Raw genomic sequence first — 16,728 nt, forward strand, 5'->3', positions numbered from 1 at the left:
TCTCTGCCGGGTAAGTGGAGACTCAGAACCGAGAGAATGGGCTCATATCGCATTGCATTTTCTGTGAAACGCCTCTGGCTTGGAGCATACTTGTAATGTGGGTTGAATACATGGCACTTCTTAAGACAAGGAAGCAACCTAAATGTCCATTAACAGAAGGATGGATAAAGAGGGTGTGGTACGTATACACAACGGGATGAAATAATGCTGTTTGCAGTAACATGGATGGACCTAGAGAGTCTCATACTAAGTGAAGTAAGTCAGACAGAGAAAGGCAAATACCATATGATATTACTTATATGTGGAATCTAAAATATGACATAAATGAATTTCCATGAGGCAGAAATAGATGCACAGACATACAGAATAGACTTGTGGTTGCCAAGGGTCAGGGTCGGGAGGGTGGTAGAGAGAGGGATGGATTGGGAGTTTGGGGTTAGCAGATGCAAACTGCGACATACAGAATGGATAAACAACAAGGTCCTACTGCATAGCAAAGGGAACTATATTTAATATTCTGTAATAAGACATCATGGAAAAGAATATGAAAAATTATATATATATATATATACGTATAACTGAATCATTTTGGTGAACAGCAGAAACTAACAGAACAATGTAAATCAACTACACTTCAATAAAATAAAAATTTTAGAATATGCATGGCACGGGACTTCCCTGGTGGTCCAGTGGCCAAGACTCTGTGCTCCCAATGCGGGGGGCCCAGGTTCGATCCCTGGTCAGGGAACTAGATCCCACATGCCACAACTAAGATACTGTGGGACCAAATAAATAAATAAAATGTTTTTAAAAATGCATAGCGCTCCTATTATTATCAGGTAATAATAGACATAGTGTAATGGTAAAGCCAGATGCAAATATTGCCTCTTCCCTTCACCAGCTGTGATAACACTCTCTCCGCTGCGATCCTGCATTGGCTCATCATCAAATGTCAGTGTGAATAGTCCCTACCTCCTAGGGTGTGGATGAGAGTAAATGAGCTCTGTGCCTTGCTCACTGGAAGCACTTCAAAGGTGCTGGCCATTATAATGATCCACCTAGAGCTTTGCAAAAATTATCTTACTTCGTATATGATCTTATTTCATTCTTCCAGTACTACTCTGAAAATATAAGCCCAGCTGTGTGTGAATATAAGCCTTGTCTGCGGTCCTCGACACCACCTGGCCCCTCACCTCCACGCCATCTCTACGGGCAGAGACAAGAACAATAAGGCATAATTTCACACTGTGCTGTGGTGAGAGGTTCTGAAATTGTTTGTCATTTATGAGAACTGGCAGAGCCATTAACTGCCCCAGAGACTGGCTAATTGGCTGGTTAGCAAACACCTACGATTATCAAACACCAGCAATGAGTTAACTCAGGCTGATGGCGAAGGAAGAAAAGGGAAGAGAATGCTGACAATCATTTCCCCAGGATATACCCACGCAATTCTGTCCTCCTGAAGGAGTGAGCCGCACAGCAGAGCCCAGCAAGCTGTGGTTCCAGGCAAGGGGATCGTCAAAGGGGACTATCCTGTGTTATCTCTCAGGGAGGGTGGGTTACTCCAAATCCATGCCTGGAATCCACACTGAGGAGTCAGCAGACCTTGAATGCGTCCTGGCTCACCACTTACGCATTTGAGCGCAAGCACAGTTTTGTTTTGTTTTTTAATTGGAAGATTATTGCTTTACAATGTTGTGTTGGTTTCTGCCATACAACAACTCGAATCAGTCGTAACTATATATTAATATAGATCCCCTCCCTCGTAAGCCTCTCTCCCACTCCCCCCAAAAATATTTATTTATTTGGCTCCTTGGGGCTTCGTTGCAGCATGAGGGGGTCTTTGTTCCCCTGACCAGGGATCGAACCCAAGTCCTCTGCATTGCAAGGTGGATTCTTAACCACTGGACCACCAGGGAAGTCCCTAAGCACAATGCTATTGGCCAGTTGCTTCATCTGTAAAATGGGAAGATAAGTTTTTATATATAAATATATATATACACACATATATGCCTACACACTGGGTTTCCCCAGTGGCTCAACAGTAAAGAATCTACCTACAATGCAGGAGTCACAGGAGACACAAGTTCGATCCCTGGGTCAGGAAGATCCCCTGCAGGAGGAAATGGCAACCCACTCCAGGATTCTTGCCTGGAGAATCCCATGGGCAGAGGAGCCTGGCAGGCTACAGTCCATGGGGTTGCAAAGAGTTGGATGTGATGAAGTGACTTAGCATGCACATACACACACACATGTATATTCCACTTTCTTTTCCCCTTTCCCCTCATTGACTGGGAAAAAAATAACAGCTCTCATGATGAATGCTTATGCTTCCTAGCTCTTTGCCCTTCGAAATAGAACCCAGGACCATGCAAAATCTAAGCAGAAAGTTTCCGTCTCCAGCTTTATTTATTTTTTTCCTCTACTAATCTCCTTTTTGTGCCCCAAGAAGGACGCTGATGGACCCATCAAGGCAGAGCCCACAAGTCTGTGGGAGAGAAGCCCCAGGTTGGGCCCAGGTGCTCTTTCTGCCCCCCTCCCCCGACTCAGGGCCACACTTGTTTCCACAGGGGCTTTCCGAGGCGTGTGCAAGAAAATTGATCACTTCCCTGAAGATGCTGACTATGAACAGGATACAGCTGAGTATCTCCTGCGTAAGTTCCCCCTACTTCCAGGGTCCCCCTGGCGGGAGGGTGGTGAAGAGGGGTGCCCTGCGGTCACCCAACTGTCTTGAGTTTGAGGCTCCCCAATACCTAGCCTCAGAAATAGATATGTGCAATGAAGCTTCAGGAAAATCTTTACTAATAGACAGAGACATCCAGGCAGTTCTGATATCTGAGTCTCTTTCATTTCAAGGAACTAGAAACAGGAAAAGAAAAAAAAAAAAAAAGGTGAATCAAACCTCAAAAGTTCTTTTTAGTCCACTTATGAGAAAATCTAAGGGTTTTCTTCAACTTGAGTACAAGTTTTCACCTGCCCCAGAGGGTGGATTTGAGGTGCTAATGGGCAAAGAGCTAAGGGGTGAGGTGCTAATGGATGAAGCGCTAATGGGCAAGGTCCTAAGGGGCAAGGCCTGGGAGAATAAACGTAAGCCAAGGTTCACCCTTCTTCAGTTTCAACAGCATTGGGGCAGGGCCAGTGTCTCCCCATAGATTGTCCCAAGGTCAGTAACCCTGATATGATGTGGAACTGTCATGAACACAGAATGTAGGAAGCAGTAGGGTATGCTGAGCAAGGGCTATGGATTCTGGTCGACCAGGGCTTTTACTCCACTGATGCCCTACTAACTAGGTTAGATCTGGGCCAAGTTGCTTCACCTCTCATTGTAAGACCAAACACTATAGCACTCTTAGAGGAAAACAGAGGCAGAACACTCTTTGTCATAAATCGCAGCAAGATCTTTTTTGACCACCTCCTAGAATAATGAAAATAAGAATAAACAAATGGGACCTACTTAAACTTAAAAGCTTTTGCGCAGCAAAGGAAACCGCAAACAAAACAAAAAGACCATCCTCAGAGTGTGAGAAAATACTTGCAAACAGAGCAATTGACAAGGAATTAATCTCCAAAACATACAAAGAGCTCATGTAGCTCAATATCAAAAAACAGAAACAAATGACACAATCAAAACATGGATGGAAGACTTCAAATAAACCTCTCTCTAAAGAAGACACACAGATAGCCAACCACCACATGAAAAGATGCTCAACATCACTAATAATCAGAGAAATGCAAATCAAAACTACATCATCAAAAACTCTCTCACCGTTCTTTATAGTCAGCAATGAAGACTATAACGTCATCCATTCCACAGGGTCACGAAAATTAAATAAGCTGATGCACATTACACTCCGCCTGAAACCATACGTGTTGGCTCTTTTTTGTGGCATGGGATGAACAACAGCCAAGGCCAATGGCAGCCAAGGGCCTGACATTGATCCTGGCACAGAGAGAATTGGAAACAATGTAATTTAAATAGAATTTCTTCAACAGGGAGCCTGAGTTTCCTCAAAGGGAAATCTTTAAGGCACTGACTAATTTACTATTAGAGAGTGTTAAATGTAACATTTTTTAAAAAAACTACTACAGTAATATCAATAAAAACTTCAAGAAATTGTGGTTTTCTGATTATGCCTGTAACTCATAACTCAAGCAGAGTGTTTTACAATTAAAATCAGTTTTCGTTCTCCTCAAGCTTTCTAGTCTGCAGAGGGGCTGTGGGTATTCATATGAGCCTTTAATCACATAACAATATAAGTGGTGCTGGGGGATCAGTTTGAAAGAAACAGACACTTCTAAGCTAAATTTTAAAACGTAAACATATTATTTTTCTTTTTTCAACTACTTGGATTTGTCCAATGCTGCCTAGGATTTATATGAGCAGCTCAAAAAGATTTGATGTGGGAATAGAAGCCCCATTTAGAGAGGGAACTTGACCAGAGTTTGGGGGATGACATAGATTATTATTACTTGGACTTCATCAAAAAAGAATGATGCTAAAGCCATCACAAGTAGGGTTTTACCAGAGTACCTAAGTTTTCATTTTCCTTCCCTATTTTGATGTTTTCCCTGTTGGGGATGAAACAGAACAGTGATTTCTATTTCACAACTTGCAAAACTGATTTTAAATTCTTCTAAGAGATGCACCTCTTTTCCAACAAAATATATCTCTCCCCTCTTGGAAGGTGAGGGTCCTCACCATCAGCCACAGAACCAGGTTAAGGAGGGACCGTCCCAAGCACACGAATTTCCTGCTGGGAATTTTGGAATCCCTGACCCGGTCACTTGGGGCCAGGGGTCTCCAGCCCGTCCAGTCCACATGCTGTCAGTTCCTGCTGCGACCACACCCCAGGAGGATGGGAATCTCCACACTGATTGGTCTGGTCTTTCTTCTTTCTCATATGTGGTTGGGGAGGTTACAGCTTAAACCTACACCAGAAGGTTTACTAGTCCACAGGTCCTGTTGACTTGAGCAGTGGTCCCCAACATTTTTGGTACCAGCGATTGGTTTCGTGGAAGACAATTTTTCCATGGACAGCAAGGATAGCGGGGTGGAGGGGATAGTTTCAGGAAGATTCAAGCACAATAGGGTTCCGGCTCCTATAAGAATCTAATGCCACTGATCTGACAGGAGGCAGACCTTAAGCATTAATGTGAGTGATGGGGAGCGGCTGTAAATACAGATGAAGCTTCACTCACTGGCCCGCCACTCACCTCCTGCTGTGCAGGCTGGTTCTTAACAGACCACAGATGGGAAGTGGTCCAGGGCCTGTAGGTTGGGGATCCCTAGACTAGAGAAATCCCTAACATAGCACTGAACCTGGCCAAGTCCTGCTCAGACTCCGAAGGTGAAATTACCCTGGAACAAGCTTCCCTCCCCACTCTTAGGACCGTAGCTTAGCCCCATATAGATTAGGAAGGAGAAACGGGGAAAGAAGACAGTAAGACCTCTTTAATTGTCCTGAAGCCAAACAAAAACCTTCTTGTTCATCTAGATAAACCAAACCCAAGGTTGGGAATTCCCTGGCGGTTCACTGGTTAAGACTTGGCACTTTCACTGTTGAAGCTGGGGTTTGATCCCTGGTGAGGGAACTAAGATCCCGCAAACCATGCATCACAGCCAAAAGAAAAAATAAATGAATGAATCCAGGGTAGACCACCTGACTTAGGAGAAAGTGGGAGCAGAGCATGTCCTGTGTGAGGCTGGCACCTGTAGCCAGTCTTTAGAACCTGCTCTGATCTTGCCTGTGGGGCAGAGATGGGATCTGGCCACCACGTGGTTTCCAGATGGTTCCCACCCCACATAGGAAGCAACTACTTTCCCACATCTCACAGCCACACATCACAAATACACACAACCAACGCAATTCAGTAGCTTCCAACGCTCAGATCATCTCCTTCGGGCATAATCACGCTGTAATCATACTTTGAAATTTTTTTTTAAAAATTGTTTTTAAGGTGCTCTCCTTTAATCAGTTGAACTCATCACATTGAATATTCCAGCAATTCCCATCAAGGACACAATGCAAACAGCTGCTTTAGAGATTTGTGCAAGAGTTCCTAATGACTGCTGGATATCACTGGGGGTAGACCCACTCCTAATATTTGTGGGGCCCAGGGCCAAGGTTCACGTGGAAACTCATAGGCCATGTGGGTCAATATTTAGATGCTATAAATAAGCTATGCCTGCCAAAGACCCCAGAGCTTACTTCCCAGGATACCCCTTGACATGGACACTAGAGGAACCAGGGGACCCACCCTGCCTCCTGCAAGCCTGTGTGGGACCCCAGATGTGCAGGGCAAGCTAGGCCTAGCCCAGGACTCCTGAACAGTGACTGACTGACCTGAAGCCAGGATGGGGACTGATCTAATCACCCTCCCAGCGGTCAGGACAGCCAGGACCCCTCCCTTCATGCTTCAGGTCTCCTATCGAGGTTTCTAGGTAGTTTGAAGCCCCTCCCAAAACTTCCCTATCACAAAGGGGACAGTTACTGGGATCCTGGTCTGCCCAGACCCCAACACTGGGTGACTTGGAGTGGCCATCCCTAAACAAAAGCTAGAATTTTTTCCTTTTCTTCTTTTCATGAAGAGAATGTACCAACCCTAGTTCTCCTCCATCGGACTTCCCAGGCAGATCCCAAATCAGCTACCAAACTTGCAGAAAACTTTTTCTGAGAAAAAGACAAAACAAAACAACAGCAACAACAAAAGCAGAGGCCAGCCAGCTGCATTTGGAGCGTGCGAACCGCCACTTTGTAGCATTAGGAAGGGCTGCAGCTGAATCAGTACTTTGTAGCTTTAGGAAGGGCTGCAGCTGAATCGGTGTCACCCGGGCGAGAAGTTCCGATCACTGAGCTTGAACTTCAAAGCCAAAAATGCACTGACCACCTTTTTCTGCTGCCCTACTTCTCCTGCACATGCACCATGATTTTAAAGACGTTACTGTCTGCTCAGCCACTAAGCACCAGGCCTTCCAGTCATTCTCAACACCTCTGTCTATCACATCCCCTGTCAGTTCTTTAGGATTTGCCTGCAAAATACATCCTGAGGCTCTCACCACCCATCTACAACAGAGTCCATGCCGAGGTCAGCTCAAGTCTGGGTGCTTACAGCCCTTTCAGCCACATCAGCCCCACCTTTCAAGAGCCCCCACCTGGACCCATGCTCTGCTCTATCTTGGAAGTCTTCTTTTTTTACAGAAGCCTTGACAGTCACCTTTATCCCATTACCCGCCTCCCCGCCCCCCAGTTTTATTTATATATAACTGACATGCAGCGCTGTATAGATTTAAGGTATACAGCATCATGGTGTGACTTACATACATCATGAAATGATGACCACAGTATGTTTAGTGAACATCCACCATCTCATATAGACACAAAATTAAAGAAGCAGAAAAAAATGTGTTTCCTTGTGATGAGAACTCTTAGGAGTTACTCTCTCAGTTTTTATGTATAATGTCCAGCTGTGTTAATTTTCTTTACCATGCTGCACATTAAATCCCTAGTGCTTATTTTTCTTATAACCTGGAAGTCTCTACCTTTTGACCACCTTCATTTCATTCCCCCTCCGCCTAGTCCCCACCTCTAGTAACCACAAATCTGGTCTGTTTTCCTCTGAGTTTGTTTTTGAAGTAGATCTGACCTACAATTGGGGCTTCCCTGGTAACTCAGCTGGTTAAGAATCCACCTGCAATGCAGGAGACTCCAGTTAGATCCCTGCTTCAGGAAGATCTGCTGGAGAAAGGAACAGCTACCCACTCCAGGATTCTGGCCTGGAGAATTCTATAGACTGGGGTCCATGGGGTCGCAAAGAATTGGACATGACTGAGTGACTTTCACTTTCTGAACTACAACGCTATGTTGGTTCCTGTTACATAACAAAATGATTTGATATTTCTATACATTTCAAAATGATTGCAATGATAAGTCTAGTCACCATACCATCTTGAAATTCTTAGTAATTTTAGAACAAGAGGCCTTGCATTTTCATCCTGCATAGGGCCCTGCAAATTAGGTAGCAGCTCCTACCCGTCATCTCTGTTAGAATGTAAGCCCTGTAAGGGTGGGACCTTAGCTCTTTTGTACCTCAGTGAAGGCAGAATAATTCTGGCCCAAGTATTCTATGAAATACTCTAATGCTGGTTGCGTAAATACTGGGATCCCCACCTGAAAGCCCCTTCTGCTAAAACCTTAGGGCCTCTTTGTGATCCAGCAACAAGAGCTAACACACTTGTTTCAAAGACTTGCCCTGGGCCTCAGCTAGCATCCCCTTTTTCCCCTTTGAAGGGCCACACCTGTGCCCCTTGGGGTGGTTAAACATTTCTGCCAGTATGCCAGGACCCAGCTGAGCCCCTGGCATTTTGTATGTGCCCAAGAAGCCTTGATGAATGAATACCTAAATTCGTGTGTTTATCCAGTGACTAAATAGATATTGCATGGTCATTGCCAGACTCAGTACTAAGCGAATGTACCTGTGTTTTGGGAAAGAGAGCTTGTGATCTACTGGGAATCCCAGGATGCCCTGCTAGTTACCTAAATTGCAGGGCCCAGGGCAAAATGAAAATCCTGGGTTTCTGGTTCAAAACACAGGCCAAAAATGCTGCTTCCCTTCTTCTACCTTCTCTCTCTCCACCTGTCATGGTGTCTTTTACTTGCTATGTAATGTCACACTCCCTCCAGCATGAGGACTCTCAAGGATGCCCAGGGCTTGCACCCAACCCTGATTCTCCCCGTGTCCATGCCCAGGAGCCAAGGGTGGCAGCGGTCACTGATTGGGTGGGGGAGGGGGCAGCTAGGAACCACCCCAAGGAGAACGGGAGGTAGCAATGTGGCGGGGAGTGGGATGCCACGTGAGTCAAGGTTCGAAGCCCATGGCGCATGCTCCATTGCCCCATCAGACTTATTTGAAAAACACATTCAAAGATAAGGCTATTATGCATTTCAGGATGATGACTACAGACCATTAACCCCAAGCCCAGGGTGTTAGATGTAGACTCTTCCTGCTCATGTGCTGTCCTCCAACCAGTCACCCCCACGCCCATGGAGGGGGATCCCAGGGCTGGCTGGGTGCAGGCAAAACCCTCTCTCCTTCTCTCCGCAGGGGCTGTGAGAGCCTCCAGCGTCTTCCCCATCCTCAGCGTCACTCTGCTCTTCTTCGGCGGGCTCTGCGTGGCAGCCAGCGAGTTCCACCGCAGCAGACACAATGTCATCCTCAGCGCGGGCATCTTTTTTGTCTCTGCAGGTGAGCACCTTGACCTCCGCCCGGAGAGCATCACAGACACCAAACCTGAGCCAGGGCCAGAAGGACAAAGCCAAGCTATTCAGGGTTCCCTCCAGGGAAGGGGCAAGACAATGTTCAACCTGTGTGCTAAGAATGAGAACCAAAGGCTTTAATAAGAACCAAAGATGCTGACAATCTAGCTGGAGAGTGGACAGAGGGAAGATGAGGAGGAGATGAGGTACTTAGGTCAGCTCAGAGATGGGAGAATGATTAATAAGAGCGTGCCTTGTATGTCTGCTCAGAGTGGGCAGGGAGCGTGTACGGTGTGTGTAAGGCGTGACCCGAGAGATGAGTCCGGTGTGTTGCAAAGGGGTCCAACTTTCTGTTCACTTGGATATGGTCATACACTATCTCTGGCCCTGTGAGACCTGGGTTTGCTGGTGAACTATTGGTCACAGTTCTTCAAGCCCTCAAATCCTCAGGCTGTCCAGAGCATCTCTGGGAACAACAGAAAACCCAGCAGCCTCAGATGCTCTCAGGGAAGATCTTATCAATAGCAGCTCTGACTGGAAGGTGGCAGAGGGTGGTAAGGAGGATGAGACACTCTCGAGAACGGGTCCTGTTTCTGCCTCCTCTCTCCTTCTTTATCTCCATCCCTCCTCCACCCCCCTCATCTTCCTCCCTTTTGGGTTTCCACGCCTCCATCGCTTTACAGTCTTTTCCCACCCCAGCCTTCAGTCAATGCCATCTGAATGAAATGCTTTAGAGATGAAAAGAGGGAAGAGAGCTTGACTCTTTGATGATGACCTCCAGACTTTAACCCATAATGGCAGAATATTTACTGGGGTAGAAGCAGATGGGGGCTTCCCAGGTGGCGATAGTGCTAAAGAATCCGCCCACCAATGCAGGAAATGCAAGAGATGTGGGTTTCTATCCCTGGGTGGGGAAGATCCCCTGGAGGTGGAAATGGCAACCCACTCCAGTATTCTTGCCTGGGAAATCCCATGGTCAGAGGAGCCTGGCGGGCTACAGCCTATGGAGTTGCAAAAGAGACAGACGTGACTTAGCGATGAAACAAGAACCACAAAAAAAGAATAGCTTACCTGCCTGGATTTGAATTCTGGCTAAACTTGTGGGGCCCTGGGAATGTTACCAACTCCCTGTAGCTTGATTTCCTCAACTGTGAAATGGGGGTAAAAGTACCAGTACTTATTTCATATGGCTGTTGGAAGGAGGTTGAAAGTAAAAAGCACAATATTATTTTCTAGCAAGGTAAAAGCAACACAATAGTTCTGAAGTTGGAAGCCCAGCCCCCTCTAGGATCTTTCTGTTTCCTCCCTACTCTTTTCCCTTCTCGGAAATGGGGAAGGTGGACGGAATCCAGTGCTGAGTGTCTGGGAAGCAACTCGAGCCACAGACCATCTTGTCAGGAGAATAAGATCAGCCTATGATCTTATTAAAGGTGACACTCTGTATGGACAGACGCTAACAGCTGGCAAACCCAGGGCCTTGCGTTGCTTTGAGGCACGTTCTAGTTGTCGGGGGCCCCTCCAGACCTCCCGGTCTCTGACTGACCCAGAGGATGCTGTGTTGTGCTGACATGAGGGTTTCCTAAACAGGAGAAGATCATTATTTTGTCCCCCAAGGGGATTGTGAAGGGAGAGTGTGTCACCAGCAAACGTCTTGTCACAAGGGGTGTTGTGAGAGACAGCAGGTAGAATAGACCCACGGGAACGGGGGAACACGAGGGGCAGCAACAAGGCCCTGAGGGGGAGCCAGAAGCCGGGGGTCTAATCCTAGCTATCCCGCCACCACTGACCTCCTTGGGGACCCTAAAGAGCCTCAGTTCTTCCACCTACAAAAGGAAAGTAGGATTCAGCACTCCTGAAGGCTCTTTTCCTCAGTTATTCTAAGGTTCTATGATTTCTGGCAAGCAGTCAACAACCCTTTATTGAGTATCTACTATGTGCCAGGAACTGGGCATTATACTCAAGACCATGGGCTCTGAAGTCAGGCTGCCCGGGGCAAATCATGGTTCTACCACTTCCCTGGGTGGCAACCTCAGGCAAGTCTCTTAACCAATCAGTGCCTCAGTTTCCTCATCTGAAAAATGGGGGTAATAATGGCTCTACCTCTTAAGCCTGCTCAGAGGAGTAGTTAGTATGTGGAAAATGCCTAGAACTGCATCCAGCTGGCAGTAACTGCGGGATGCATAGTGCGTGCTAAGTCACTTCAGTCGTGTCCGACTCTGTGACCCCATGGACTGTAGCCCGCCAGGCTCCTCTGTCCTTGGGATTCTCCAGGCAAGAATACTGGAGTGGGTCACCATGTCTTTCTCCAGGGGATCTTCCCAGCCCAGGGATCAAACCTGCATCTCTTATGTCTCCTGCATTGGCAGGCAGGTTCTTTACTACTAGCACCACCTAGGATGCACAATAGCTGGTATTATGTAGGTTGTACCATTTAATGCTCATGTTGATTCAATTCAACAAATATGTGCTCTGCCCTTGCTTTGGGTCAGGCTTTGGGCAAGGAGATAAGACCAGATCAATGAACAAACCTAGCTAGATCTACGCTCAGGGAGCTTTTAAGAAATAGTCCTGGGTTCAAACTCCACCTTTGCCATTTCCCAGGGCTTCCCAGGTGGTAAAGAACCTACCTGTCGTATGACAAAACCCACTGAAATGTTGTGAAGTAATTAGCCTCCAACTAATAAAAAAATTAAAAAAAAAAAAAAAAAAAAAAGAACCTACCTGTCAATGGAGGAGACTTAAGAGACACTGGTTCAATCCCTGGGTCAGGAAGATCTCCTGGAGGAGGGCATAGCAACCCACTCCAGTATTTCTACCTGGAGAATCCCATGGACAGAGAAGCCTGGTGGGCTACAGTCCAAAGGGTCGCAGAGTCGGACACAACTGAAGCAGTTTAGCACAAGCACACACACCATTTCCCAGCTGTGTTGACTTGGGAAGTTATTTATCTTCTCTGTGTCCCAGTTTCCTCATCTGTAAAAAAAGTTTTTTTGGTTTTTTGTTTTTCTTTAAAGCAGGACTGTTGCAATGATTAATTGAGATCATGCACGTAAAGACTTTGCAGAGCGCCTGGCATATCATCAATGCCCTAGAAATAAGCGGCAACTCGCTTGGCTTGTCACCTCCTTTAGCCTGTGATGACATCGGAGTATCTCTTTGAGCTTCTTTTTTTTTTTTTTTTCCCAGCAAGACTTCTTTCCAGGGCTTCTCAAACTTTGCCACCAAAATTTCCCTGCAGGCAGAGGCGAGTGAAAAATGTGGCCCTGGGGAGTCAGGGGGCATCACCAGAAGCTGCCTTCCGTGAGCTGAAATGTCTTTGAAGTCTGTCTCCCATTTATACTTAAAAATTCATGTGAATTCTGCTCTCTTCTCCTTATTATATCCATGTTCATTTTAATATAAAAGAATGTGTCTTCCCTACTCATCTTCAAGCCAAACTGACACTCCAGAAAGAGGAGCCGTTTTTTTTTTTTCACCCTGTGGTTTTCTGCAGCTTGACACAGGGCTGGCCGTGTTAACCCCCATATGAAGAAATAGCTCAGTGATTAGAACCCGCTGCCTACCTGCTGAGTGCCTGTGCTGGGTAAAGCCAAGAGGAGACAGGGAAGAAGCAGACCCTGGCCCTGCCTTCTAGGGGAGAGTCCTAGATGGAGTGTGGCCAGAGGTCATATTCAAAATAGGAATCCCTTTAATGCATGAGCACCAGCCAATCAGAACGGTAGCACTGCAGTAGAATGGAATGGCCTTGCTATGTCAAGCTTTAACCCTTTGTACAGATGAGCCTATTTGCAGGGCAGGAGTAGAGACGCAGATGTAGGGAATGGACGTGTGGATCTGAGGTGTGGGGATGAACTGGGAAATTGGGACTGACTTATGTGCACTGCCATGCATAAAGCAGATAGCTAGTGGGAACCTACTGTAGGTTCCTACTAGCTCAGTTCGGCGCCCGGTGGTGACCTAGATGGGTGGTAGGGGTAGGAGGTGGAGAGGTCCAGGAGGGAGGGGATATATGCAGGCCTATAGGTGATTCATGTTGTTGTCCAGCAGAAACTAATACAATATCGTAAAGCAACTATGCTGCTCAGTCGCTCAGTCATGTCCGACTCTCTGCAACCCCATAGACTGTAGTCCGCCAGGCTCCTCTGTCCATGGAATTTTCCAGGCAGGAATACTGGTGTGGGTTGCCACTTCCCACTCCAGGGGATCAAACCCACGTCTCTTGGGTCTCCTGCATTGGCAGGCAGATTCTTTACCACTAGTGGGAAGTTCCAAAGCAACTATACCCCAATTAAAAAGAACAACAACAACAACAAAAAAAAAAACAACTTTAACTCTTTAGTTGCTGGACTCTGGGGAAAACTTGAGGATCCCCAGGAAGAGTATGAGGCATTCAATGGCAGGGATACTCAGCAGGCCAGTGGAAATGGTTATTTACCAACTAGTACTGGGAACTGTGTAGTAAAGAAGCAGCCTGCCAATTCAGGAGACGTAAGAATCTTGGGTTGGATCTCTAGGTCCAGAAGATCCCCTGGAGAAGGGCACAGCAATGCACTCCAGTATTCTTGCCTGGAGAATCCCATGGATGGAGGAGCTTTGTGGGCCACGGTCCATAGGGTTACAAAGAGTCAGACATGACTGAAGTGACTTAGCACATATGCACTGGGAACTGTAACAAGGGACAACTTCCATTTAGAGGCAGCCTGGGTTTGTAGGCTAGGAGACTCCACCTGATGTACAAGCCTCCCTGAGTCATTACTGGTATAAGGCTCAGATAAGGTCCTTAAAGCAAAGAGACACAAAGACATATCGTCATCTTTGGACAATCATGTGAGAGAAGCAGCCACAGACCCTCAGGTTCTTTCATTCCTTCTTACTACTCCCTAGAGAATCAATTTCTCTCCAAGCAACTGGGCAGCTCTTTCCAGAACTATCCTGTTGGCACTTGGGGACACCAAGTCTGCAGACCTTGCCTGCTGGGAACAACAGCTTCACATTCCCCAATTTCTGATGTTTGAACAATAGCTAATTTAAAACATTATTGTATCCCCCTGGGCAGATAAAAAGATATAGTTAGTTACTGTCCCTTACCCATGGATCATTCTTTCTCCAAACTGCAGCTCCAGACCCAGAAATATCCACTGGGCAGCCCTATTTGGACTCTCAATAAGCATTTCTAACCCCACTCTTCTTCTCTAAGCCTCTTCTCTCTGCTGCCTCTTATTGAGGCTCAAGCTGCCATCAGCCTTCCCATCATCCAGGCGAGACTTCTACTCTTATTCTCAACTCTGTTGTCAATAGCCTTTCATCTCCCAGTGAGCCAGGAGCTGTTCAGGATCTGCTCAAACGTCACCTTGTCTTCAGGACAAAGTGGCTTAGTCATCCTCTCTTTTCGCTCCTGAACCATTTTACATGTGTCTCTGGTGGAGCCCTTATTGTATTCTGCTGTAATTGCATTTACATGTCAGTTTTTCCTACTAATGGTGAGGAACTCAAGGGCAAGGATCTGTATCTTGTTCATTTTACCATTCTCATGACTTAGTGCCAAAGACTAAGTTTTGATGGAATGAATTGTTTCTAAGGGAAAATACGTGCACTCTGAGTTCTTCTGCACTTGTTGGAGGAGTACGGTGTATTCTTGAGCTACATGCTTCCCACCGGGGATGGATCAGCAGAATTTTTCATTTCCTGAGAGACAGACCCTGCAAGAAGAGTTCAGCAGCTGGATTTCCAGCCATAAATCCATCCTCCTCTCTCCCTGTCATCTCCACATTTTCTTTCTTTTTTTTTTTTTATTGGTTGGAGGCTAATTACTTCACACACATTTTCAAAATAAATAGTTTAAGCCTAAAAGTGACAGTTACCTCTGAGGTTTATAAAGGATGTATTTTTCTTTCCCCTTCTCTTAGGGTTAAGCAACATCATCGGCATCATAGTTTATATATCAGCCAACGCTGGAGACCCTGGGCAGCGTGACTCCAAAAAGAGCTACTCCTATGGCTGGTCCTTTTATTTCGGAGCCTTCTCTTTCATCATCGCGGAAATTGTGGGGGTTGTCGCCGTGCACATCTATATAGAAAAGCATCAGCAGTTACGTGCCAAATCCCACTCGGAGCTCCTGAAGAAATCTACCTTCGCTCGCCTTCCACCCTACAGGTATAGATTTCGGAGGCGGTCGAGTTCCCGCTCCACGGAACCCAGATCCCGAGACCTGTCCCCCATCAGCAAAGGCTTCCACACCATCCCTTCCACTGACATCTCAATGTTCACCCTCTCCCGGGACCCCTCAAAGATCACCATGGGGACCCTCCTCAACTCCGACCGGGACCACGCTTTTCTACAGTTCCACAACTCCACGCCCAAAGAGTTCAAAGAGTCGTTGCATAATAATCCGGCCAACAGGCGCACCACGCCGGTCTGAACTGACCTCGGCCCTCTGCCCTCCGCCCCAGCACAGCCCGGGGGGAAGTGGACAGAGGAGTCTCTGAGGTTGCATGGCATGGTCCTCGTGATGGTATTACTTTTTACAAAGAATGAAACCAAATGGACTCAGCCCTCTCCCACACTTCGCTCCTCCCCGCCCAGGTCCTAACCCGTCCATCCCTTCCTCCACTTATCAAGCCAATCCCATGATGTCGTTTCTCTCTGTGTGTATCTGTGACAGATGTTTTCCTCTCTTCCTTCTTTACTGGAAGGACCTCCTCATTCTTCCCTCCTTGGAAGAGGACTTTACTCAAAGTCACAGGTGGTGGCTGGGGGAGGGGGGGCGGTGTGGGGTCTCCAAATCCCCAGGTGTGTGCACAGGTGTCCCCATTGTCCACTCATGCAAATCCTCAGGCCACTTAACCACCCAGGTGGCCCGGACAGAGGCATTCACCTTTCCGTGTTAGAATAACATGACCAGAAATCAAAGATGTCAGAGCCCCGAAGCAGCTAATGTAATAAGCACTCATGTATTAAAGGTTTTGCCTTGTTGTAACTCATGGAGCTGGGGTGCTTTGTTTCTTCTGGGGAATTCCTACACAAACTCACTGCCCTGCCCTCAAGCCGACCCATGTCCATGTTGAAAGCTGAGCTTTGCTCATCCACACTCCAGTCACTGGGAAGGATCCTCCTTCCCCTCTTGAGGACAGCAAGGTGCCCTCACCAATGGCAGAGTCTGTAACCCTCACCTGAATCCCCAGAAGCTACTGAGGGCAAACATGTGTTCAGAAATCTAGCTCTGGTACCCAGTAGCTCTAGGAACTGGGGAAGGTCCACCTGACCTTCAAGCCTCAGCCTTCTCATCTGTAAAATGGAGCATGGTACAGTACTCTCCTCGACGGAGTTGTGAGGCTTAAATAAAACATCTTGTGTTAAAATGATTGCTGCTGCTGCTGCTAAGTCGCTTCAGTCGTGTCCGACTCTGTGCGACCCCATAGACGGCAGCCCACCAGGCTCCTCCATCCCTGGGATTCTCCAGGCAAGAGTACTGGAG

The 16,728-nt window shown here is 46.9% G+C and overlaps 1 protein-coding gene and 1 non-coding gene across 2 annotated transcripts in view; both read left to right on the forward strand.

Moving 5' to 3' along the window:
* CACNG3 (calcium voltage-gated channel auxiliary subunit gamma 3) overlaps positions 1-16,230 on the forward strand; it is a 95,904-nt gene extending 79,674 nt beyond the window's left edge. Inside the window, exons 2-4 of the mRNA XM_043915588.1 lie at positions 2,571-2,654; positions 9,103-9,243; positions 15,161-16,230. Of these exons, the coding sequence (XP_043771523.1) occupies positions 2,571-2,654; positions 9,103-9,243; positions 15,161-15,672 (737 nt within the window). The 3' untranslated portion in view covers positions 15,673-16,230. The remainder of the gene's footprint in view (positions 1-2,570; positions 2,655-9,102; positions 9,244-15,160) is intronic.
* TRNAG-CCC lies at positions 676-748 on the forward strand. Its single transcript has one exon. It is a non-coding gene; the product is annotated as a tRNA-Gly (tRNA).
* Positions 16,231-16,728: the final 498 nt, after the last annotated feature.

The sequence above is a fragment of the Cervus elaphus genome, chromosome 10, assembly GCF_910594005.1.
Source record: "Cervus elaphus chromosome 10, mCerEla1.1, whole genome shotgun sequence".
In the NCBI taxonomy this organism is placed as follows: domain Eukaryota; kingdom Metazoa; phylum Chordata; class Mammalia; order Artiodactyla; family Cervidae; genus Cervus; species Cervus elaphus.